Source organism: Bombina bombina, chromosome 6, assembly GCF_027579735.1.
Source record: "Bombina bombina isolate aBomBom1 chromosome 6, aBomBom1.pri, whole genome shotgun sequence".
NCBI classification, from domain to species: Eukaryota; Metazoa; Chordata; class Amphibia; order Anura; family Bombinatoridae; genus Bombina; species Bombina bombina.
Genome location: NC_069504.1, coordinates 1,079,663,621 through 1,079,690,866, shown reverse-complemented (window position 1 = coordinate 1,079,690,866; position 27,246 = coordinate 1,079,663,621). Strand labels below are relative to the sequence as shown.

At 41.6% G+C, this 27,246-nt stretch overlaps 1 protein-coding gene across 1 annotated transcript in view; it reads right to left on the bottom strand.

Moving 5' to 3' along the window:
• NUP205 (nucleoporin 205) overlaps positions 1-27,246 on the bottom strand; it is a 373,309-nt gene that overhangs the window by 203,079 nt on the left and 142,984 nt on the right. The window contains exon 16 of the mRNA XM_053719689.1: positions 19,939-20,055. Within this exon, the coding sequence (XP_053575664.1) occupies positions 19,939-20,055 (117 nt within the window). The remainder of the gene's footprint in view (positions 1-19,938; positions 20,056-27,246) is intronic.

The following is a 27,246-nucleotide window of genomic DNA, read 5'->3' as shown; positions in this document are numbered from 1 at the left end:
CCCCTTGTGCTGTCAGAGACCCCCAAACAGCTCCCCAACCTGTCAGACTTGCATCTGTTGAAATTACAGTCCAGGTCGGAAGAACAAAAGAAGCCCCCTGAACTAAATGATGGTGATCTGTCCACCACGTCAGAGTGTCGTACAATCGGTTTTAAAGATATTAATTGAGATATCTTTGTATAATCCCTGCACCACTGGTTCAGCATACAGAGCTGAAGAGGTCGCATGTGAAAACGAGCAAAGGGGATCACATCCGATGCAGCAGTCATAAGACCTAGAATTTCCATGCATAAGGCTACCGAAGGGAATGATTGTGATTGAAGGTTTCGACAAGCTGAGATCAATTTTAGACGTCTCTTGTCTGTCAGAGACAGAGTCATGGACACTGAATCTATATGGAAACCTAAAAAGGTAACCCTTGTTTGAGGAATCAATTAACTTTTCGGTAAATTGATCCTCCAACCATGATCTTGAAGAAACAACACAAGTCGATTCGTATGAGATTCTGCTAAATGTGAAGACTGAGCAAGTACCAAGATAACGTCCAAATAAGGAAATACCACAATACCCTGTTTTCTGATTACAGACAGAAGGGCACCGAGAACCTTTGTAAAAATCCTTGGAGCTGTTGCTAGGCCAAATAGCAGAGCCACAAACTGGTAATGCTTGTCTAGGAAAGAGAATCTCAGAAACTGATAGTGATCTGGATGAATCGGAATATGCAGATATGCATCCTGTAAATCTATTGTGGACATATAATGCCCTTGCTGAACAAAAGGCAGAATAGTCCTTATAGTTACCATTTTGAATGTTGGTATCCTTACATAACGATTCAATATTTTTAGATCCAGAACTGGTCTGAAGGAATTCTCCTTCTTTGGTACAATGAAGAGATTTGAATAAAACCCCAGCCCCTGTTCCAGAACTGGAACTGGCATAATTACTCCAGCCAACTCTAGATCTGAAACACATTTCAGAAATGCTTGAGCCTTCGCTGGATTTACTGGGACACGGGAAAGAAAAAAATCTCTTTGCAGGAGGCCTTATCTTGAAGCCAATTCTGTACCCTTCTGAAACAATGTTTTGAATCCAAAGATTGTGAATTGAATTGATCCAAATTTGTTTGAAAAATCGTAATCTGCCCCCTACCAGCTGGGCTGGAATGAGAGCCGCACCTTCATGTGGACTTGGGAGCTGGCTTTGGTTTTCTAAAAGGCTTGGATTTATTTCAGACTGGAGATGGTTTCCAAACTGATACCGCTCCTGAGGGCGAAGGATCAGGCTTTTGTTCCTTATTGTGACGAAAGGAACGAAAACGATTATTAGACCTAAATTTACCTTTAGATTTTTTATCCTGTGGTAAAAATGTTCCTTTCCCTCCAGTAACAGTTGAGATAATAGAATCCAACTGAGAACCAAATAATTTATTACCCTGGAAAGAAAGGGAAAGCAAAGTTGACTTAGAAGACATATCAGCATTCCAAGTTTTAAGCCATAAAGCTCTTCTAGCTAAAATAGCTAGAGACATATACCTGACATCAACTCTAATGATATCAAAGATGGCATCACAAATAAAGTTATTAGCATGTTGAAGAAGATTAACAATGCTATGAGAGTTATGATCTGTTACTTGTTGCGCTAAAGCTTCTAACCAAAAAGTTGAAGCTGCAGCAACATCCGCTAAAGATATAGCAGGTCTAAGAAGATTACCTGAACATAAGTAAGCTTTTCTTAGAAAGGATTCAATCTTCCTATCTAAAGGATCCTTAAAGGAAGTACTATCTGCCGTAGGAATAGTAGTACGTTTAGCAAGAGTAGAGACAGCCCCATCAACCTTAGGGATTTTGTCCCAAAATTCTAATCTGTCAGATGGCACAGGATATAATTGCTTAAAACGTTTAGAAGGAGTAAATGAATTACCCAAATTATTCCATTCCCTGGAGATTACTTCAGAAATAGCATCAGGGACAGGAAAAACTTCTGGAATAACTACAGGAGATTTAAAAAACAGAATTTATGTTTACCTGATAAATTACTTTCTCCAACGGTGTGTCCGGTCCACGGCGTCATCCTTACTTGTGGGATATTCTCTTCCCCAACAGGAAATGGCAAAGAGCCCAGCAAAGCTGGTCACATGATCCCTCCTAGGCTCCGCCTACCCCAGTCATTCGACCGACGTTAAGGAGGAATATTTGCATAGGAGAAACCATATGTTACCGTGGTGACTGTAGTTAAAGAAAATAAATTATCAGACCTGATTAAAAAAACCAGGGCGGGCCGTGGACCGGACACACCGTTGGAGAAAGTAATTTATCAGGTAAACATAAATTCTGTTTTCTCCAACATAGGTGTGTCCGGTCCACGGCGTCATCCTTACTTGTGGGAACCAATACCAAAGCTTTAGGACACGGATGAAGGGAGGGAGCAAATCAGGTCACCTAAATGGAAGGCACCACGGCTTGCAAAACCTTTCTCCCAAAAATAGCCTCAGAAGAAGCAAAAGTATCAAATTTGTAAAATTTAGAAAAAGTGTGCAGTGAAGACCAAGTCGCTGCCTTACATATCTGATCAACAGAAGCCTCGTTCTTGAAGGCCCATGTGGAAGCCACAGCCCTAGTGGAGTGAGCTGTGATTCTTTCAGGAGGCTGCCGTCCGGCAGTCTCATAAGCCAATCGGATAATGCTTTTAATCCAGAAGGAGAGAGAGGTAGAAGTTGCTTTTTGACCTCTCCGTTTACCAGAATAAACAACAAACAAAGACAAAGTTTGTCTGAAATCCTTAGTAGCTGCTAAGTAAAATTTGAGAGCACGAACTACATCCAAGTTGTGCAACAAACGTTCCTTCTTTGAAACTGGATTAGGACACAAAGAAGGCACAACTATCTCCTGGTTAATGTTTTTGTTAGAAACAACTTTTGGAAGAAAACCAGGTTTAGTACGCAAAACCACCTTATCTGCATGGAACACCAGATAAGGAGAAGAACACTGCAGAGCAGATAATTCTGAAACTCTTCTAGCAGAAGAAATTGCAACCAAAAACAAAACTTTCCAAGATAATAACTTAATATCAACGGAATGTAAGGGTTCAAACGGAACCCCCTGAAGAACTGAAAGAACTAGGTTGAGACTCCAAGGAGGAGTCAAAATTTTGTAAACAGGCTTGATTCTAACCAGAGCCTGAACAAAGGCTAGAACATCTGGCACAGCTGCCAGCTTTTTGTGAAGTAACACAGACAAGGCAGAAATCTGTCCCATCAAGGAACTTGCAGATAATCCTTTTTCCAATCCTTCTCGAAGGAAGGATAGACTCTTAGGAATCTTAACCTTGTCCCAAGGGAAACCTGCAGATTCACACCAACAGATATACCAAATTATGTGGTAATTTTTCTGGTTACAGGCTTTCAGGCCTGAACAAGAGTATTAATAACAGAATCTGAGAACCCTCGCTTTGATAAGATCAAGCGTTCAATCTCCAAGCAGTCAGCTGGAGTGGGTCGAACGGACCTAGAACAAGAAGGTCTCTCAAAGGTAGCTTCCATGGTGGAGCCGATGACATATTCACCAGATCTGCATACCAAGTCCTGCGTGGCCACGCAGGAGCTATCAAAATCACCGACGCCCTCTCCTGATTGATCCTGGCTACCAGCCTGGGGATGAGAGGAAACGGCGGGAACACATAAGCTAGTTTGAAGGTCCAAGGTGCTACTAGTGCATCCACTAGAGCCGCCTTGGGATCCCTGGATCTGTACCCGTAGTAAGGAACTCTGAAGTTCTGACGAGAGGCCATCAGATCCATGTCTGGAATGCCCCACGGTTGAGTGACTTGGGCAAAGATTTCCGGATGGAGTTCCCACTCCCCCGGATGCAATGTCTGACGACTCAGAAAATCCGCTTCCCAATTTTCCACTCCTGGGATGTGGATAGCAGACAGGTGGCAGGAGTGAGACTCCGCCCATAGAATGATTTTGGTCACTTCTTCCATCGCTAGGGAACTCCTTGTTCCCCCCTGATGGTTGATGTATGAACTTGGCCCTCGCTAGCTGAGGCCAAGCTTTGAGAGCATTGAATATCGCTCCCAGTTCCAGAATATTTATCGGTAGAAGAGATTCTACCCGAGACCAAAGACCCTGAGCTTTCAGGGATCCCCAGACCGCGCCCCAGCCCATCAGACTGGCGTCGGTCGTGACAATGACCCACTCTGGTCTGCGGAAGGTCATCCCTTGTGACAGGTTGTCCAGGGACAGCCACCAACGGAATGAGTCTCTGGTCCTCTGATTTACTTGTATCTTCGGAGACAAGTCTGAATAGTCCCCATTCCACTGACTGAGCATGAACAGTTGTAATGGTCTTAGATGAATGCGCACAAAAGGAACTATGTCCATTACCGCTACCATCAAACCTATCACTTCCATGCACTGCGCTATGGAAGGAAGAGGAACGGAATGAAGTATCCGACAAGAGTCTAGAAGTTTTGTTTTTCTGGCTTCTGTCAGAAAAATCCTCATTTCTAAGGAGTCTATTATAGTTCCCAAGAAGGGAACCCTCGTTGACGGAGATAGAGAACTCTTTTCCACGTTCACTTTCCATCCGTGAGATCTGAGAAAGGCCAGGACAATGTCCGTGTGAGCCTTTACTTGAGGAAGGGACGACGCTCGAATCAGAATGTCGTCCAAGTAAGGTACTACAGCAATGCCCCTTGGTCTTAGCACCGCCAGAAGGGACCCTAGTACCTATGAGAAAATCCTAGGAGCAGTGGCTAATCCGAAAGAAAATGCCACGAACTGGAAATGCTTGTCCAGGAATGCAAACCTTAGGAACCGATGATGTTCCTTGTGGATAGGAATATGTAGATACGCATCCTTGAAATCCACCTTGGTCATGAATTGACCTTCCTGGATGGAAGGAAGAAGTGTTCGAATGGTTTCCATCTTGAATGATGGAACCTTGAGAAACTTGTTCAAGATCTTGAGATCTAAGATTGGTCTGAACGTTCCCACTTTTTTGGGAACTATGAACAGATTGGAGTAGAACCCCATCCCTTGTTCTCCTAATGGAACAGGATGAATCACTCCCATTTTTAGCAGGTCTTCTACCCAATGTAAGAATGCCTGTCTTCTTATGTGGTCTGAAGACAACTGAGACCTGTGGAACCTCCCCCTTGGAGGAAGCCCCTTGAACTCCAGAGAATAACCTTGGGAGACTATTTCTAGCGCCCAAGGATCCAGAACATCTCTTTCCCAAGCCTGAGCGAAGAGAGAGAGTCTGCCCCCCACCAGATCCGGTCCCGGATCGGGGGCCCGCATTTCATGCTGTCTTGGTAGCAGTGGCAGGTTTCCTGGCCTGCTTTCCTTTGCTCCAGCCTTGCATAGGTCTCCAGGCTGGATTGGCTTGAGAAGTATTACCTTCCTGCTTAGAGGACGTAGCCCTTGGGGCTGATCCGTTTCTGCGAAAGGGACGAAACTTAGGTTTATTTTTGGTCTTGAAAAGACCTATCCTGAGGAAGGGCGTGGCCCTTGCCCCCAGCGATATCAGAGATAATCTCTTTCAAGTCAGGGCCAAAGAGTGTTTTCCCCTTGAAAGGAATGTCAAGCAATTTGTTCTTGGAAGACGCATCCGCTGCCCAAGATTTTAACCAAAGCGCTCTGCGCCACAATAGCAAACCCAGAATTTTTTCGCCGCTAACCTAGCCAATTGCAAGGTGGCGTCTAGGGTGAAAGAATTAGCCAATTTAAGAGCACGAATTCTGTCCATAATCTCCTCATAAGAAGAAGAATTACTAATAATCGCCTTTCCTAGCTCATCAAACTAGAAACACGCGGCTGCAGTGACAGGGACAATGCATGCAATTGGTTGTAGAAGGGAACCTTGCTGAACAAACATCTTTAGCAGACCTTCTAATTTTTTATCCATAGGATCTTGGAAAGCACAACTATCTTCTATGGGTATAGTGGCGCGCTTGTGTAGAGTAGAAACCGCCCCCTCGACCTTGGGGACTGTCTGCCATCAGTCCTTTCTGGGGTCGACTATAGGAAAACAATTTTATAAATATGGGGGGAGGTACTAAAGGTATACCGGGCCTGTCCCATTCTTTACTAACAATGTACGCCACCCGCTTGGATATAAGAAAAGCTTCGGGGGGCCCCGGGGCCTCTAAGAACTTTTCCATTTTACATAGTGGTTCTGGAATGACCAGATAATCACAATCATCCAAATTGGATAACACCTCCTTAAGCAGAGCGCGGAGATGTTCCAACTTAAATTTAAAAGTAATCACATCAGGTTCAGCTTGTTGAGAAATGTTTCCTGAATCTGAAATTTCTCCCTCAGACAAAACCTCCCTGGACCCCTCAGACTGGTGTAGGGGCCCTTCAGAAACCATATCATCAGCGTTCTCATGCTCTACAGAATTTTCTAAAACAGAGCAGTCGCGCTTTCGCTGATAAGTGGGCATATTGGCTAAAATGTTTTTGATAGAATTATCCATTACAGCCGTTAAATGTTGCATAGTAAGGAGTATTGGCGCACTAGATGTACTAGGGGCCTCCTGTATGGGCAAGACTGGTGTAGACGAAGGAGGGGATGATGCAGTACCATGCTTACTCCCCTCACTTGAGGAATCATCTTGGGCATCATTTTTACTAAAAAAAATTTTTATGACATAAAATACATATAGTTAAATGAGAAGGAACCTTGGTTTCCCCACAGTCAGAACACAATCTATCTGGTAGTTCAGACATGTTAAACAGGCATAAACTTGATAACAAAGCACAAAAAACGTTTTAAAATAAAACCGTTACTGTCACTTTAAATTTTAAACTAAACACACTTTATTATTGCAATTGCGAAAAAGTATGAAGGAATTGTTCAAAATTCACCAAAATTTCACCACAGTGTCTTAAAGCCTTAAAAGTATTGCACACCAAATTTGGAAGCTTTAACCCTTAAAATAACGGAACCGGAGCCGTTTTTATATTTAACCCCTTTACAGTCCCTGGAATCTGCTTTGCTGAGACCCAACCAAGCCCAAAGGGGAATACGATACCAAATGATGCCTTCAGAAAGACTTTTCTATGTATCAGAGCTCCAAACACATGCAGCTGCATGCCATGCTGTCTCAAAAACAAGTGCGCCATACCGGCGCAAAAATGAGGCTCTGACTATGATTAGGGAAAGCCCCTAAAGAATAAGGTGTCTAAAACAGTGCCTGCCGATATAATCATATCAAAATACCCAGAATAAATGATTCCTCAAGGCTAAATATGTGTTAATAATGAATCGATTTAGCCCAGAAAAAGTCTACAGTCTTAATAAGCCCTTGTGAAGCCCTTATTTACTATCTTAATAAACATGGCTTACCGGATCCCATAGGGAAAATGACAGCTTCCAGCATTACATCGTCTTGTTAGAATGTGTCATACCTCAAGCAGTAAGAGACTGCACACTGTTCCCCCAACTGAAGTTAATTGCTCTCAACAGTCCTGTGTGGAACAGCCATGGATTTTAGTTACGGTGCTAAAATCATTTTCCTCATACAAACAGAAATCTTCATCTCTTTTCTGTTTCTGAGTAAATAGTACATACCAGCACTATTTTAAAATAACAAACTCTTGATTGAATAATAAAAACTACAGTTAAACACTAAAAAACTCTAAGCCATCTCCGTGGAGATGTTGCCTGTACAACGGCAAAGAGAATGACTGGGGTAGGCGGAGCCTAGGAGGGATCATGTGACCAGCTTTGCTGGGCTCTTTGCCATTTCCTGTTGGGGAAGAGAATATCCCACAAGTAAGGATGACGCCGTGGACCGGACACACCTATGTTGGAGAAACCTTATTTAAACGTTTAGATTTAGTATCAAAAGGACCAGAATCCTCTATTTCTAATACAATTAATACCTCTTTAAGTAAAGAACGAATAAATTCCATTTTGAATAAATATGAAGATTTATCAGCATCAACCTCTGAGACAGAATCCTCTGAACCAGAGGAACCACTATCAGAATCAGAATGATGATGTTCATTTAAAAATTCATCTGAAAAATGAAAAAAATTTTAAAAGACCTTTTACGTTTACTAGAAGGGGGAATAACAGACATAGCCTTCTTAATAGATTTAGAAACAAAATCTCTTATGTTAACAGGAACACTCTGAGTATTAGATGTTGATGGAACCACAACAGGTAATGTAACATTACTAAAGGAAATATTATCTGCATTAACAAGTTTGTCACAACATTTATTACAAACAACAGCTGGAGGAACAGATACCACAAGTTTACAACAGATACACTTAACTTTGGTAGATCCAGCACCAGGCAGCGTTTTTCCAGAAGTATCTTCTGACTCAGTGTCAATCTGGGACATCTTGCAATATGTAATAGAAAAAACAACATATAAAGCAAAATTGATCAAATTCCTTAAATGACAGTTTCAGGAATGGGAAAAAATGCCAGTGAACAAGCTTCTAGCAACCAGAAGCAATAAATAATGAGACTTAAATAATGTGGAGACAAAAGTGACGCCCATATTTTTAGCGCCAAAAAAGACGCCCACATTATTTGGCGCCTAAATGCTTTTGGCGCAAAAAATAACGCCACATCCGGAACGCCGACACTTTTGGCGCAAAAAAACGTCAAAAATGACGCAACTTCCGGCGACACGTATGACGCCGGAAACAGAAAAAAACTTTTTGCGCCAAAAAAGTCCACGCCAAGAATGACGCAATAAAATGAAGCATTTTCAGCCCCCGCGAGCCTAACAGCCCACAGGAAAAAAAGTCAAATTTTAAGGTAAGAAAACAATTGATTTATTCATATGCATTATCCCAAATATGAAACTGACTGTCTGAAATAAGGAACATTGAACATCCTGAGTTAAGGCAAATAAATGTTTGAATACATATATTTAGAACTTTATATAAAAGTGCCCAACCATAGCTTAGAGTGTCACAGAAAATAAGACTTACCCTCTTACCCCAGGACACTCATCTACATGTAGTAGAAAGCCAAACCAGTACTGAAACGAGAATCAGTAGAGGTAATGGTATATATAAGAGTATATCGTCAATCTGAAAAGGGAGGTAAGAGATGAATCTCTACGACCGATAACAGAGAACCTATGAAATAGACCCCGTAGAAGGAGATAATTGAATTCAAATAGGCAATACTCTCCTCACATCCCTCTGACATTCACTGCACGCTGAGAGGAAAACCGGGCTCCAACCTGCTGCGGAGCGCATATCAATGTAGAATCTAGCACAAACTTACTTCACCACCTCCATAGGAGGCAAAGTTTGTAAAACTGATTTGTGGGTGTGGTGAGGGGTGTATTTGTAGGCATTTTGAGGTTTGGGAAACTTTGCCCCTCCTGGTAGGAATGTATATCCCATGGACTCTTGCTAATTACTTGAAAGAAAAAACGATCCTGTTTACAATCCGGATTTCCAGAGAAGCAAAAACAGCAAGAAGCCTTCTAAACAGCAGAGCCACCTGAAATATGGGCACCTCACTCTTACAGGAAGTGAAAAAAAGTGCCAAAAAAACCCTGTCATCACAGAATCAGAACCTCCCTAAAAGGGACAGTCCTACAGCTGACAAAAAAGCCTTTTTTTTTTTTTTTTTAAACAACTTTCTTGAAAAACAGGCTTAAAAACAAAAACAATAAAACCCCCCAAAAATGTAAATAATCTGTTAATAAAAACGGATCCTCACTGAGCCATCAATAAAATAAATAACTCCTCACACTAACAGTGCCTGCAAAAACGGCAATAAAAACCTGCACCCTGACAGGAATAATAAAAAACGTCCCTGCAGCGTTTCAGCTGAGTAAGTGCCAAATTTTTCCCTGCTACATAGAAAAATAAAACTGGCACTTACCTCAATATTTATCTGTCCGGCAGCAGGACAGCTCACCTGGTTTGAGAGGATGCCATCCCTCACATGGACCTGTGGAAAAAAAAAAAGACAAATTAAACTTACTCAGGCTATCTAAATAGGGCGGCAAAATGTTTTAGGAAAGATCAGAGCAAACCTACTCTGCTTTAAATTAAAAAAAATCTTGATTGTAGATCAGACACCAAAACTTCACCTCCTCCTTGCACCGCAGGCAAAGAGAATGAATGGAGGTTATGGGTAAGGAAAGTGACATATATAGCAGCTTTGCAGTGGTGCTCTTTGCCTCCTCCTGCTGGCCAGGAGTGATATTCCCACTAGTAATTGATGATTCCATGGACTCACCATATCTTAGGAAAGAAATGACAGTTTGAGCCAATAAAGTGTTAAATAAATATAAATGTATGCAAAACACTATTTAATAAGAGTGCTTACCACACTGAGGAGAAATTTCAGTGTGTCATCAAAGATGGCCACCGTCTGAGGGAAAGGAGTAAACAGAACACAGTTTTGGTGGGAAAAAGTCCCTGAGGTCTACACAGAAAAAAGCTCAGAAACTTCTTTAAATGAGCGCCTCAGCTTCAGAAATGTTTCTGATCATCTGATAGCCTGCTAAGAATGAGGAATAATGCTCTGGTATGTACTAAATGCCAGAAATAAAATTATAAAGACAGAACCTCAATTTCACTGTAAATGTGCAAAAGTGCCTACAACTGTATGTAGTGTTATCTGGTGAATGTAACTATATTTCCAGGCTATGTGAATCATGTTTACATGTTCATGCTAATAGCCTGCTGGCTATGTGAGTGCAAGTACCAACTTACCTGTCAGCACTCACTCTACTGTGCTTACCAGGAGATCTACTTCCAGTAGAAGAACCCATCCTACGTAGTATGCAGAATTTAAGAAATAGTAGCCCGACGAGGCCAACAGGAGTAGGCTGCAGGACCAGTCCCCGCAACACCTGTGGCAGGCAAGTGACAAACTCCGGCAGCATAATTATTCTCAATGCCAATGTACTCCTTTACACCCTCTCTGTGCTATTCCCGGCTCTCTGATGAAATACCGGGTCTCACATCAGTTTGAGAACCCCCTTCAAGTGATGTGTAGATCAGCACTTCAAGTTTCACCATCCTCCTTGCTGAAGGAAAAAAAAAATGACTGAAGAATCATGGGAAAGTGGGAGGGAGTAAAGCTCTGTGGTGTGGGGTGTTTACCCCCTTCTGGAGGCCTGACTTTTAAAGGGACAGTCTAGTAAAAATTGAAACTTTCTTGATTCCAGTAGGGCATGCAATTTTTAAACAACTTTACTATTTACTTTGATCAAATTTGCTTTGTTCTCTTGGTATTCTTTATGGAAAGCTAAACCTAGGTAGGCTCAAACTGATTTCTAAGCCGTTGAACTGCCTCTTATCTCAGTGCATGTTTTCATAGTTAGACACTGTTAGTTCATGTGTGGCATATAGATAAAAACAGAATTTATGCTTACCTGATAAATTACTTTCTCCAACGGTGTGTCCGGTCCACGGCGTCATCCTTACTTGTGGGATATTCTCTTCCCCAACAGGAAATGGCAAAGAGTCCCAGCAAAGCTGGTCACATGATCCCTCCTAGGCTCCGCCCACCCCAGTCATTCGACCGACGGACAGGAGGAAATATATATAGGAGAAATCATATGATACCGTGGTGACTGTAGTTAGAGAAAATAATTCATCAGACCTGATTAAAAAAACCAGGGCGGGCCGTGGACCGGACACACCGTTGGAGAAAGTAATTTATCAGGTAAGCATAAATTCTGTTTTCTCCAACATTGGTGTGTCCGGTCCACGGCGTCATCCTTACTTGTGGGAACCAATACCAAAGCTTTAGGACACGGATGAAGGGAGGGAGCAAATCAGGTCACCTAAACGGAAGGCACCACAGCTTGCAAAACCTTTCTCCCAAAAATAGCCTCCGAAGAAGCAAAAGTATCAAATTTGTAAAATTTGGCAAAAGTGTGCAGTGAAGACCAAGTCGCTGCCTTACATATCTGGTCAACAGAAGCCTCGTTCTTGAAGGCCCATGTGGAAGCCACAGCCCTAGTGGAGTGAGCTGTGATTCGTTCAGGAGGCTGCCGTCCGGCAGTCTCATAAGCCAAACGGATAATGTTTTTAAGCCAAAAGGAAAGAGAGGTAGAAGTCGCTTTTTGACCTCTCCTTTTACCAGAATAAACAACAAACAAGGATGATGTTTGTCTGAAATCTTTAGTAGCCTCTAAATAGAATTTTAGAGCACGGACAACGTCCAAATTGTGTAACAAACGCTCCTTCTTTGAAACTGGATTCGGACACAAAGAAGGTACAACTATCTCCTGGTTAATATTTTTGTTAGAAACAACTTTAGGAAGAAAACCAGGTTTAGTACGCAAAACCACCTTATCTGCATGGAACACCAGATAAGGAGGAGAACACTGCAGAGCAGATAACTCTGAAACTCTTCTAGCAGAAGAGATTGCAACCAAAAACAAAACTTTCCAAGATAGTAACTTAATATCTACGGAATGTAAGGGTTCAAACGGAACCCCTTGAAGAACTGAAAGAACTAGATTTAAACTCCAGGGAGGAGTCAAAGATCTGTAAACAGGCTTGATCCTAACCAGAGCCTGAACAAATGCTTGAACATCTGGCATAGCTGCCAGTCGTTTGTGTAGTAAGACAGATAAAGCAGAAATCTGTCCCTTTAGAGAACTTGCAGATAATCCTTTCTCCAAACCTTCTTGTAGAAAGGATAGAATCTTAGGAATCTTTATCTTGTTCCATGGCAATCCTTTGGATTCACACCAACAGATATATTTTTTCCATATTTTATGGTAAATTTTTCTAGTTACAGGCTTTCTAGCCTGAATCAGAGTATCTATTACAGAATCTGAAAACCCACGCTTTGATAAAATCAAGCGTTCAATCTCCAAGCCGTCAGCTGGAGGGAAACCAGATTCGGATGTTCGAATGGACCTTGAACAAGAAGGTCCTGTCTCAAAGGTAGCTTCCATGGTGGAGCCAATGACATATTCACCAGGTCTGCATACCAAGTCCTGCGTGGCCACGCAGGAGCTATCAAGATCACCGAAGCCCTCTCCTGATTGATCCTGGCTACCAGCCTGGGAATGAGAGGAAACGGTGGGAATACATAAGCTAGGTTGAAGGTCCAAGGTGCTACTAGTGCATCTACTAGAGTCGCCTTGGGATCCCTGGATCTGGACCCGTAGCAAGGAACCTTGAAGTTCTGACGAGACGCCATCAGATCCATGTCTGGAATGCCCCATAATTGAGTTATTTTGGCAAAGATTTCCGGATGGAGTTCCCACTCCCCCGGATGGAATGTCTGACGACTCAGAAAATCCGCTTCCCAATTTTCCACTCCTGGGATGTGGATCGCAGACAAGTGGCAGGAGTGATCCTCCGCCCATTGAATTATTTTGGTCACTTCTTCCATCGCCAGGGAACTCCTTGTTCCCCCCTGATGATTGATATATGCAACGGTCGTCATGTTGTCTGATTGAAACCTTATGAATTTGGCCTTTGCTAGTTGAGGCCAAGCTTTGAGAGCATTGAATATCGCTCTCAGTTCCAGAATGTTTATCGGGAGAAGAGATTCTTCCCGAGACCATAGACCCTGAGCTTTCAGGGGTTCCCAGACCGCGCCCCAGCCCACCGGGCTGGCGTCGGTCGTGACAATGACCCACTCTGGTCTGCGGAAGCTCATTCCCTGTGACAGATTGTCCAGGGTCAGCCACCAACGGAGTGAATCTCTGGTCTTTTGATCTACTTGAATCGTCGGAGACAAGTCTGTATAATCCCCATTCCACTGTCTGAGCATGCACAGTTGTAATGGTCTTAGATGAATTCGTGCAAAAGGAACTATGTCCATTGTTGCAACCATCAATCCTATTACTTCCATGCACTGCGCTATGGAAGGACGAAGAACAGAATGAAGTACTTGACAAGAGCTTAGAATTTTTGATTTTCTGACCTCTGTCAGAAAAAACCTCATTTCTAAGGAATCTATTATTGTTCCCAAGAAGGGAACTCTTGTTGTCGGGGACAGAGAACTTTTTTCTTTGTTCACCTTCCATCCGTGAGATCTGAGAAAGGCTAGGACGATGTCCGTATGAGCCTTTGCTTTTGACATGGACGACGCTTGAATCAGGATGTCGTCCAAGTAAGGTACTACTGCAATGCCCCTTGGTCTTAGAACCGCTAGAAGGGACCCTAGTACCTTTGTGAAAATCATTGGAGCAGTGGCTAATCCGAATGGAAGTGCCACAAACTGGTAATGCTTGTCCAGAAAAGCGAACCTTAGGAACTGATGATGTTCCTTGTGGATAGGAATATGTAGGTACGCATCCTTTAAATCCACGGTAGTCATAAATTGATTTTCCTGGATAGTAGGTAGGATCGTTCGAATAGTTTCCATTTTGAACGATGGTACCCTGAGAAATTTGTTTAGGATCTTGAGATCCAAAATTGGTCTGAATGTTCCCTCTTTTTTGGGAACTATGAACAGGTTGGAATAAAAACCCATCCCTTGTTCTCTTATTGGAACTGGATGAATCACTCCCATCTTTAACAGGTCTTCTACACAATGTAAGAATGCCTGTCTTTTTATTTGGTTTGAAGATAATTGAGACCTGTGGAACCTTCCCCTTGGGGGTAGTTCCTTGAATTCCAGGAGATAACCTTGAGAAACTATTTCTAGCGCCCAAGGATCCTGAACATCTCTTGCCCAAGCCTGAGCAAAGAGAGAAAGTCTGCCCCCCACCAGATCCGGCCCCGGATCGGGGGCTATCCCTTCATGCTGTTTTGGTAGCAGTGGTAGGCTTCTTGGCCTGCTTACCCTTGTTCCAGCCTTGCATTGGTTTCCAGGCTGGTTTGGGTTGTGAAGTATTACCCTCTTGCTTAGAGGATGTAGAATTAGAGGCTGGTCCGTTTCTGCGAAAGGGACGAAAATTAGGCTTATTTTTAGCCTTAAAAGACCTATCCTGTGGGAGGGCGTGGCCCTTTCCCCCAGTGATGTCTGAAATAATCTCTTTCAAATCAGGTCCAAATAATGTTTTACCCTTGAAAGGAATGTTAAGCAATTTTGTCTTGGAAGACACATCCGCTGACCAAGACTTTGCGCGCCACGATAGCAAACCCTGAATTTTTCGCCGCTAATCTAGCTAATTGCAAAGCGGCATCTAAAATAAAAGAGTTAGCCAATTTAAGTGCTTGAACTCTGTCCATAACCTCCTCATACGAAGATTCTTTATTGAGCGACTTTTCTAGTTCCTCGAACCAGAAACACGCTGCCGTAGTGACAGGAACAATGCATGAAATTGGTTGTAGAAGGTAACCTTGCTGAACAAAAATCTTTTTAAGCAAACCCTCTAATTTTTTATCCATAGGATCTTTGAAAGCACAACTATCTTCGATAGGAATAGTAGTGCGTTTGTTTAGAGTAGAAACCGCCCCCTCGACCTTGGGGACTGTCTGCCATAAGTCCTTTCTGGGGTCGACTATAGGAAATAATTTCTTAAATATAGGGGGGGGGGACAAAAGGTATGCCGGGCCTTTCCCACTCTTTATTTACTATGTCCGCCACCCGCTTGGGTATAGGAAAAGCGTCGGGGGGCACCGGAACCTCTAGGAACTTGTCCATCTTACATAACTTCTCTGGAATGACCAAATTGTCACAATCATCCAGAGTAGATAATACCTCCTTAAGCAGTGCGCGGAGATGTTCTAATTTAAATTTAAATGTCACAACATCAGGTTCAGCTTGATGAGAAATCTTTCCTGAATCTGAAATTTCTCCCTCAGACAAAACCTCCCTCATGGCCCCTTCAGATTGGTGTGAGGGTATGACAGAACAATTATCATCAGCGTCCTCTTGCTCTTCAGTGTTTAAAACAGAGCAATCGCGCTTTCTCTGATAAGTAGGCATTTTGGATAAAAGATTTGCTATAGAGTTATCCATTACAGCCGTTAATTGTTGCATGGTAATAAGTATTGGCGCACTAGATGTACTAGGGGCCTCCTGTGTGGGCATAACTGGTGTAGACACAGTAGGGGATGATGTAGTATCATGTTTACTCCCCTCATTTGAGGAATCATCTTGGGCAATATCATTATCTGTGGCATTACTGTACTTACTTTGTTTGGACACTATGGCACAATTATCACATAAATTTAAATGGGGAGACACATTGGCTTTCATACATATAGAACATAGCTTATTTGATGGTACAGACATGTTAAACAGGCTTAAACTTGTCAACAAAGCACAAAAAACTTTTAAAATAAAACCGTTACTGTCACTTTAAATTTCAAACTGAAAACACTTTATTACTGAATATGTGAAAAAGTATGAAGGAATTGTTCAAAATTCACCACAGTGTCTTAAAGCATTAAAAGTATTGCACACCAAATTTCAGAGCTTTAACCCTTAAAATAACGGAACCGGAGCCGTTTTTACATTTAACCCCTATACAGTCCCAGCTATATGCTTTGCTGAGACCCAACCAAGCCCAGAGGGGAATACGATACCAAATGATGCCTTCTATAAGCTTTTTCAGTGATTCTTAGCTCCTCACACATGCATCTGCATGCCTTGCTCTCCAAAAACAACTGCGCATTAGTGGCGCGAAAATGAGGCTCTGTCTATAACTAGAAAAGGCCCCCATCTGAAAAAGGTGTCCAACACAGTGCCTGCCGTTTTTCTAAACAATCCCCAAGATTATAATAACCATTATTAGTTAGAATCTGCATAATATGCCTAGTAAAGCAATCGTTTTAGCCCAGAAAAATGTCTACCAGTTTTTGAAGCCCTTTATTCTTTTATGTTTAACTAAGAAAATGGCTTACCGGTCCCCATGAGGGGAAATGACAGCCTTCCAGCATTACATGGTCTTGTTAGAAATATGGCTAGTCATACCTTAAGCAGAAAGGTCTGCTAACTGTTTCCCCCAACTGAAGTTACTTCATCTCAACAGTCCTGTGTGGAAACAGCAATCGATTTTAGTAACTGTCTGCTAAAATCATCTTCCTCTCACAAACAGAAATCTTCATCCTTTTCTGTTTCAGAGTAAATAGTACATACCAGCACTATTTTAAAATAACAAACACTTGATAGAAGAATAAAAACTACATTTAAACACCAAAAAAACTCTTAACCATCTCCGTGGAGATGTTGCCTGTGCAACGGCAAAGAGAATGACTGGGGTGGGCGGAGCCTAGGAGGGATCATGTGACCAGCTTTGCTGGGACTCTTTGCCATTTCCTGTTGGGGAAGAGAATATCCCACAAGGATGACGCCGTGGACCGGACACACCAATGTTGGAGAAATTGTCCTCACTCCCGTGGAGATATTTAGCACCGATTGGCTAAAATGCAAATTTGTCAAAAGAACTGAGATCACAGAGGTAAAAAGTATACTAATATAACAGTGTTGGTTATGCAAAACTGAGGAATGGGTAAAAAGGGATGATCTTTCTTTTTAAACAATAACAATTCTGGTGTAGACTGTCCATTTAATCCAACATGTGATGTCTCGTCGACTCTCACCATTTTATGAAAAAAATAAAAAAAAGTAATTAGCATTAGTTTGGTTAGAATGCATAAAAAACAATTTATGCTTACCTGATAAATTTCTTTCTTTCTGGATATGGAGAGTCCATAACGTCATTCAATTACTAGTGGGGATATCACTCCTGGCCGGCAGGAGGCGGCACATAGCACCACAGCAAAGCTGTTAAGTGTCACTCCCCTACCCATAATCCCCAGTCACTCTACCGAAGGGAAATGGAAAAGGAATGACACAAAGGTGTAGAGGTGCCTGAGGTTTAGTCCAAAATAACTGTCTTAATAAAGAAAGAAATTTATCAGGTAAGCATACATTTTGTTTTCTTTCCTAAGATATGGAGAGTCCACGAAATCATTAAATTACTAGTGGCAACCAATAACCAAGCTAGAGGACACAGAATGAACAGGGAGGGAGAACAAGACAGGCAGACCTAAACAGAAGGCACCACCGCATGAAGAACCTTTCTCCCAAAAGAGGCCTCTCAGCTGAGGCAAAATTATCAAATTTGTAAAAAGTTTTCAGAGAGCACCAAGTTGCAGCCTTGCAAATCTGTTCCACAGAAGCTTCATTTTTGAAAGCCCAAGAAGAGGAGACCGCGCTAGTGGAATGAGCTGTGATTCTCTCAGGAGGCTGCTGTCCAGCAGTCTCATAAGCAAAATGAATTATACTTCTCAACCAGAGGGAAAGAGAAGTAGCAGTAGTATTTTGACCTTTATGCTTTCCAGAGAAACAAACAGGGCAGAAAAATGGCGAAAATCCTTAGTGGCCTGTAGGTAGAATTTTAGAGCACGCACAACATCCAAGTTGTGCAACAGACATTCCTTAAGGAAAGAAGGATTATGACAGAGAGAAGGAACAAGAATTTCCTGATTAATATTTCTATCCAAAACCACTTTAGGAAGAAACCCCAATATAGTACAAAGAACCGCCTTATCCGCATGAAAGATAAGGCGAATAACACTGCAAAGCCGAGAGTTCCGAAACTCTCCGAGCAGAAGAGATAGCAACAAGAAACAAAACCTTCCAAGATAGCAACTTAATATCTTTGGAATGCATTGGCTCAAACGGAGCCTGCTGCAAAACTTTAAGAAGGTGGTTAAGGCTCCAAGGAGAAGCAACAAATTTAAACACACGCCTGATTCTGACCAGGGCCTGACAAAAAGATTAAACATCTCGCACATCTGCCAGACGCTTATGTAAAATAATAGATAATGCAGAAATCTGACCTTTCAGAGAACTGACTGACAACCCTTTCTCCAGACCTTCCGGGAGAAAAGACAGAATTCTAGAAATCCTGACCCTACTCCAAGAGTAGCCCTTAGATTCACACCAATAAAAGGTATTTACGCCATAACTTATGGTAAATTTTTCGAGTAACAGGCTTGCGAGTCTGGATCATGATCTCAATGACCGCGCAGACAGAACTAAGCGTTCAATCTCCAATCAGTCAGCTTCCGAAAAACGAGATTTGGATGGAGGAATGGACCCCGAGTTAGAAGGTCCTTCCTCAGAGGAAACCTCCAAGGTGGCCGAGATGACATCTTCACTAGGTCTGGATACCAGATCCTGCGAGGCCGTTATAGCATGTTCCATAATATACACAGAAAAAACAGACAAAGAAATACGAGATCACCAAAGCAGCTTCACTGTGCAAATTTTTATCTACGAAACAGTATTTTTTTATTATCTAACTTAACAGTATGAGGCTAAGGGACCAGCCCCCACAACACCTGTGATAAACCAGTGTTAAACACCTGCAGAATTACATTCACTAAAAAAAAAAATCACGTCTTGCAAAACAGAGGGAAAGGACAAAATTACATTCACTGCCAAAGTACTCTATTACGCCCCTCTATGTAAATCTAGGGTTCCTGAGAAGAAGGTGGTGGTGGTGGGGGGGGGGAATAGAGTACTTCGGCAGTGAATGTAATTCTGTCTTTTCCCTCTGTTTTACAAGATGAGATTTATTTATTTTTTCTTTTTAGTGAATGTGATTCGGTGGGAGTTTAATACTGGGGGGAGGGGGGGGTGAATTGGTCTCACATAGGTCTGAGAAACCCGGTTCCCAAACATAACTGGAGCACCTAATTTCTTCACCTTCCTCCTGTGGAGGCAAAGATAATAGAGGGATGCAGAGAGGAGGGAGGGATTAAAAACTTGTGGAATATTGTTTGGTATCTTTGCCTCCTCCTGTGGTCAGGAATAATGACCCGTGGGCTCTCACCACCTTATGAAAGAAAAGAACAGGTTTTACGGTAGTAAATATAAGACATTATTTAATTTAAAAAAAGAAAGGGACATACATTGTTGCTGACTGTTTAAGGCAATCAACTCAATGCAGATGTAGTGTGTGTTATAAAAAGTGTGTTTATATATAAATTAAGAGGACTTGAACATGACACAACTCAAAGATAAGATTCAATATAAAAAAGCTGAGAATAGTTATACTCACTTTCCCTGAAGCCATCAAATTCTTCTGCTTCTTCACTATCCAGACATTCCACAAAACCAGCCATCAGCTTCTGGCTAACATTCTGCAGCAATAAAGAAACAGGGATAGTTACTAGTCAACATACTGTTGTAGACCATGGGTTTGACAGGTTGATGTCACATAGGAGCCAGGAAAGAATGTATATTATATGCTGAAAGAAGTTAAGAGCCAAAAGTAAAAATTCTAAAAACAAATAAATTGACGCCCCCCCCCAAAAAAAAAAACAAAAAAAAAAAAAAACATGAAACAAAAATAGCTAATCTTATGGACTTTTCCTTATTTAAACTAGTTTAAATTTCCATGCAGACTTAAAACAATTCAATTTCCTAGCAAATTGGAAGTGGATTGCACTCACAGACTAGATACACTGTTAAAAAAAACAGCTGGGTGAACATCGCAACAGCCTCTGACACTGGAAGCTACCTTAGAGTGTAGTGTTGCAGAGGTTGTTAAATAAATATGTAAATAAAAATGAAAATGCTTGAACTAAGATTTATATGTAAACAATATTGCACATATTCCAAAAGCAATCTGGGAACAACTACTGTATGATAAACACTTCTGCAGGCTACAACACCACAGACTAACACTCTGGTATACTGCAATCATTTTAATATCAGTCACTAAATGTAAACCTGGTATACAGAGCCATAGGTTTTATGCCTAAAATACATCCAAAACATTACTTACTGCAACATATAACCCCAAATTTGTCTTCCATGATTCAGATAGATCAAATGATTTTAAAACAAACTTTCAAATTTACTTCGATGATCAAATTTGATGTAATTCTCTTGGCATCCTTTGTTGAAGGAGTAGCAACGCACTACTGGGTGCTAACTGAACACCTCAGGTGAGCCAATCACAAGAGGCTTATATGTGCAATCACCAATCATCAGCTAGCTCCTAAGCCCACCTAGGTATACTTTTCAACAAAAGATACCAAAGGACCCAGCAAATTAGATAACAGAAGTTCACTGGAAAGTTGCATTCTCCATCTGAATTGAGAAAGAAACTTTTTGGGATTAATGTCCCTTTAAGTTTTAGAAAAGACCATATCCATAAAAAGAAGCAAACTAACACTTCCCTGTGTTAAACCATTTTACGGTTATCAGAATAATGAATGATAATAAAACAATTACTAAATACATTAGAACACGTTATTGTAAAGAAGGTGAACGTTTAAGACATGGCATATTTAAAAAGGTACAGTCTTCTTGCAAAATGTTTATTATTTAAAAAGATAGATAATCCCTTTCTAACCCAGGTAATGAAAGATCATGAAAGATCAGTCTATGATGAAGCGCCACTAGAGGGCGCGAAACATGTCAGACGCTTTGTCCATTACCTGCATTTGTTTTTGATGGAGAAATAAAGGTTTCTTTTACAATTATACTGCCGTGCTGCTGGATCTTTCATTACCTGGATTTGTTCTATTGCAGTAGGTTGCTGCTTTTCACACAGCATTGCATCCTGCCCATATGCACGTTCTTATTTTGCCATGACTTGTGGCATCTGTCGTCACCAAAGAGATCCCGACAGGAGCGCCAGATGGTTAGTTTGGAGCGGCCGCTTACACTTTTTTGCTTAATCCCTTTCTAACCCATTCCCCAGTTTAGCATAACCAACACTGTTATATTAATACACTTTTTACCTCTGATTACCTTATTTCTATGCCTCTGCAGACCCCTTATCTCAGTGCTTTTGACAGACTTGCATTTTAGCCAATCAGCGCTGACACATAAATAACTCCACGGGAGTGAGCACAATATCATCTATATGGCACACATGAATTAGCACTGTCTAGCTGTGAAAACTTGTCAAAATGCACTAAGATAAATAGCGGCCTTCAACGGTTTAGAAATCAAATTTGATCCTACCTAGGTTTAGCTTAAAAAACCCCCCAAAAACAAACAAACAAGAGAACAAAGAAAATTTGATAAAAGTAAATTGGAAAGTTGTTTAAAATTGCACTTAAAGGGACAGTTCACCCAAAAATGTTCTCCCCTTTAAATTGTTCTCAATGATTCATTTTACCTGCTGGAGTGTTTTAAATTGTTTAAGTAGCTCCTTTACCCCTATTTTGGCATTTGAAATAGCCGATTTAGCCTGTGGTATCCCAACCTATACTGAAAGTTTCTATACTGGAGTATATTCTATTGAAGAGCCTAAGTAAACACAGCCAGCAGAAGAGATTACACTCTATTGTTCTCTCTAAGTATTGAGCTTTGGTTTTCCAGACAAATATAAGATAAGGAAGCAAGTGTGTGTACACAAAGTGATAACATAATGAGATCTGATATTACCCGAAACTCAACCCATTGTAATAGGCTGTGGTTTAAAAGCACAAAACCAGCTACTTCATATACACAAATAAACCTGAAAATGCAATGTCTCATACATTTTATACTCTGCAGCTGGTATAGCAAGTCATTGAAAATACATTCATATAAAAACAATTTTACAGTCTACTGTCCCTTTAAGTCCAAATAGCTGTTCAGGTTTTAAAATGACAGTTGGTAGTGACATTTTAATATAAAATTAAAAATGCTCAAGTTAATTGCTGGGACATTTCTATGTTATTTGAAATAGCTGATTTTGCCTGTTGTATATCCACCTATCCTAAAAGTAAACATTTTTTGTAAAAAAGCTATTTAAAGAGGAGACGATAACACCGTGGGGAGTATGAGGGAGAGAGAAAGATTTTGTATATGAAATAGCTGGTTGTGTTTATTCAATCCCCAGCCATAATTAGCATGCCAATACCCAACATTAACAACACTAGCAAGTCTGCTTTACTTGCACAATCAGCCCTTTGTTATGGGCTCATAAAATAAATACAGGTGATGGTTTAATTAAGCAAAACTAATTATTTCAAATACAAAAACAAACATTAAAGGGACACTAAACACAATTTTTTTCTATCATGATTCAGGTAGAGAATACAATTTTAAACAACATTCCAATTTACTACTATTATTTAATTTGCTTAATTCTTTAGATATCCTTTGTTGAAGAAATAGTAATGCACACGGGTGAGCCAATCACATGAGGCATGTATGTGCAGTTACCAATCAGCAGCTACTGAGCCTATCTAGATATGCTTTTTTAGCAAAGGATATCATGAGAATTAAACAAATTAGATAATAGAAGTAAATTAGAAAGTTGTTTAAAATTGCATGTTCTTGCTATATCTTGAAAGAAAAAATTTGGGTTTCATGGCCCTTTAAGGAACATTTCCCCATACATTTAATATTCTGCAGCATGTATAAAAAGTTATTTGGAACACATTAAAAAAAATTGTATAGTACACTGTCTCTAAGTTCTACTGTAGGCTATTTTTCAGTGAAAAAAACAAAACAAATATTTTTTTTATATACTGCTTTCAGGAGACCCAGCAGAATCAAACTATACCATTATTTTATGTATATCATGAAATGTAAAACTTTAAAGAATAAAAAAAATATATATGCTTACCTGATAAATTTCTTTCCGGATATGGAGAGTCCACAACATCATTCCAATTACTAGTGGGAATATTACTCCTGGCCAGCAAGAGGCGGCAAAGAGCACCACAGCAAAGCTATTAAGTGTCTCTCCCCTACCCATAATTCCCAGTCATTCGGCCGAGGGAAATGGAAAAAGGAATAACACAAAATGTGTAGAGGTGCCTGAGGTTTAGTAAAAAATAACTGTCTTAATTAAGGGAGGGGTCATGGACTCTCCATATCCGGAAAGAAAGAAATGTATCAGGTAAGCATACATTTTGTTTTCTTTCCTAAGATATGGAGAGTCCACAACGTCATTCCAATTGCTAGTGGGAACCAATACCCAAGCTAGAGGACAATGAATGAATAGGGAGGGAGACCAGACAGGCAGACCTAAACAGAAGGCACCACCGCTTGAAGAACCTTTCTCCCAAAAGAGGCCCCAGCCGAGGCAAAAGTATAACATTTTGGAAAATTTGGAAAAAGTATGCAGAGAGGACCAAGTTGCAGCCTTGCAAATCTGTTCCACAGAAGCTTCATTTTTGAAAGCCCAAGAAGAGGAGACAGCCCTAGTGGAATGAGCTGTTATTCTCTAAGGAGGCTGCTGACCAGCAGTCTCATAAGTAAAATGAATTATACTTTTCAACCAGAGGGAAAGAGAAGTAGCAGTAGCCTTCTGACCCATACACTTTCCTGAGAAACAAACAAACAGTGCAGAAGACTGGCGAAAATCCTGTCGCCTGAAGGTAGAAGTTTAGAGCACGCACAACATCCAAGTAGGCTCCAAGGAGAAGTAACAGGTTTAAACACAGGCCTGATTCTGACCAGGGCCTGACAAAAAGATTAAACATCTGGCACATCTGCCAGACGCTTATGTAAAAGAATAGATAATGCAGAAATCTGACCTTTCAGAGAACTGACTGACAACCCTCTCTTCAGACCTTCCGGGAGAAAAGACAAAATTCTAGGAATCCTGACGCTACTCCAAGAGTAGCCCTTAGATTCACACCAATAAAAGGTATTTACGCCATAACTTATGGTAAATTTTTCGAGTAACAGGCTTGCGAGCCTGGATCATGGTCTCAATGACAGACTCAGAAAATCCATACTTAGACTGAACTAAGCGTTCAATCTCCAAGCAGTCAGCTTCAGAGACACGAGATTTGGATGGAGGAGTGGACCCTGAGTTAGAAGGTTCTTCCTCAGAGGTAACCTCCAAGGAGGCAGAGATGACATCTTTACTAGGTCTGGATACCAGATCCTGCGAGGCTATGCAGGAGCTATTAGAATAACTGACACTCTCTCCTGTTTGATATGAGCAATGACCCGTGGGAGGAGCACAAACAGAGGAAACAGATATGCTGGACCTAAAACCCAAGGAACCACCGGAGCATATATCAGAGCGGCCTGCGGATCTCTTTACCTAGAACAGTACATTGGAAGCTTAGCGTTCTGCCGAGATGCCATCAGATCCAATTCCGGCACCCCCCACTTGAGGGTTAACCTGGAGAATATCTCCGGATGGAGAGCCCACTTGGTATGAAATGTCTGTCTGCTCAGGAAATCCGCCTCCCAGTTGACCACTCCTGGAATGTGGATGGCACATAAACAATTGTGAGCTTCCGCCCACTGAATAATCCGAGCCACCTCCTTCATGGCTAAGAAACTCTGAGTTCCTCCCTGGTGGTTGATGTAAGCCACTGAAGTGAAGTTATCCGATTGGAACCTGGCTAAGGACAATTGATGTTTAGGGGGAGAGCAGACTCCTGAGTCCATACGCCTTTAACGAGTCCCAGACTGCTCCCTAGCCTAGCAGGCTGGCGTCCGTGGTCACAATCACCCAGGAAGGTCTCCGGAAGCATGTGCCCTGAGACAGATGCTCCTGAGAAAGCCACCTCGGGAGAGAGTCTCTTGTCAACTGGTTTAGATCTATCCTCTGAGATAGATCCGAATGGTCTCTGTTCCATTGTCTGAGCATGCATAATTGCAAAGGTCTCAAATGGAATCGAGCAAAGGGAATGATGTCCATGGAAGCGACCATCAGACCAATTACCTCCATATATTGAGCCACTGACGGCCGAACAGTAGACTGAAGAGAGAGGCAAGAGGAGAGAATTTTGGATTGACCTGTCAGAAAAACTTTCATATATAGGGAATCTATTATGGTCCCTAAGAAAACCACCCTTGTAGCTGGAACAAGGGAAATCTTTTCCAGATTCACTTTCCATCCGTGGGAACGTAGAAAAGGTAATAAGATCTCTGTATGAGAGTTTGCTTGTTGAAAAGATGGCGCCTGAACCAATATGTCATTCAGAAAGGGCGCCTCTGCAATTCTGAGACCTGACCACTGCCAAGAGAGCCCCCAGAACCTTTGACAAAATTCTGGGCGCTGTGACAAGGCCAAACAGAAGAGCCACAAACTGAAAGTGCTTGTCTAGAAAAGCGAATCTCAGGAATTTGTGATGATCCTTGTGGATGGGAACATAAAGATACGCGTCCTTCAGGTCTATGGTTATCATGAACTGACCCTCTTGGACCAAAGGAAGAATGGAACAAATGGTTTCCATTTTGAAGGATGGTACTCTGAGAAATTTGTTGCCACTTCAGACCTAAAATGGGTCGAAAAGTTACCTTTTTTGGGGAACCACAAAGATTTGAATAAAATCCAAGACCCTGTTTCCCTTAGTGGAACTGGAACAATCACTCCCAGAGAGAAAAGGTCCTGAACGCAGTTCAATAATGCCTCTCTCTTTACCTGGACTGCAGATAATCTTGAGAGCTGGATCTGGGACATCTTGTATCCACACTTGACAAAACAGGGAAAGTCTGTCCCCCACATGATACGATCCCGGACCGGGGGTCAACCCTTCATGCTGACTTAGACTCAGCTAAGGGCTTCTTTAATTGTTTCCCCTTGATCCAAGACTGATTGGGCTTCCAAGAAGACTTGGACTGCTCCTGCTTGGAAGAGGAAGACTTTTGACCTTTGAAGTTACGAAAGGAACGAAAATTACTTTGACGTCCTTTAGGTCTGTTCTTTTTGTCTTGTGGTAGAAAAGACCCTTTTCTGCTCGTAATATGCAAATTTATTTCTGCCAGACCAGGTCCAAACAAGGTTTTACCCTTGTAAGGAAGCGCCAGAAGCTTGGACTTGGAGGTAACATCAGCTGACCAAGATTTTAGCCACAAAGCCCTGAGGACTAGGGCAGAGAAACCAGACATCTTGGCTCCCAGTCTAATAACTTGCATGTTAGCATCAGATATAAAGGAATTGGCCACTTTGACAGGAGTCTCTACCAAAATTGATTCAGACAAGGCATTGCACCAATAAGATGCAGCACTTGCTACTGTGGCAATACAAACTGCAGGTTGCCATTGAAGACCCTGATGAACATACATCTTTTTCAAATAAGCTTCCAGCTTCTTGTCCATGGGATCCTTAAAGGAGCAGCTATCCTCTATAGGGATCATAGTTCTCTTAGCCAGTGTAAAAATAGCCCCTTCTACTTTAGGCCCCGTGCGCCATGAATCTTTAAAAGAGTCAACGACCGGAAACATCTTTTTAAAAACGGAAGTTGGGGAGAAAGATATCCCTGGCTTCTCCCATTCCTGTGAAATAATCTCCGTTACACGGTCTGGAACAGGAAACACTTCCACAGAGGACGGAACATCATAGTATTTATTAAGTTACTAGATTTCTTAGGGTTGACGACAGAAGTATCGGAGTCGTCCAAGGTAGCTAATACCTCCTTTAACAGTACACAAAGGTGATCAAAGCTTA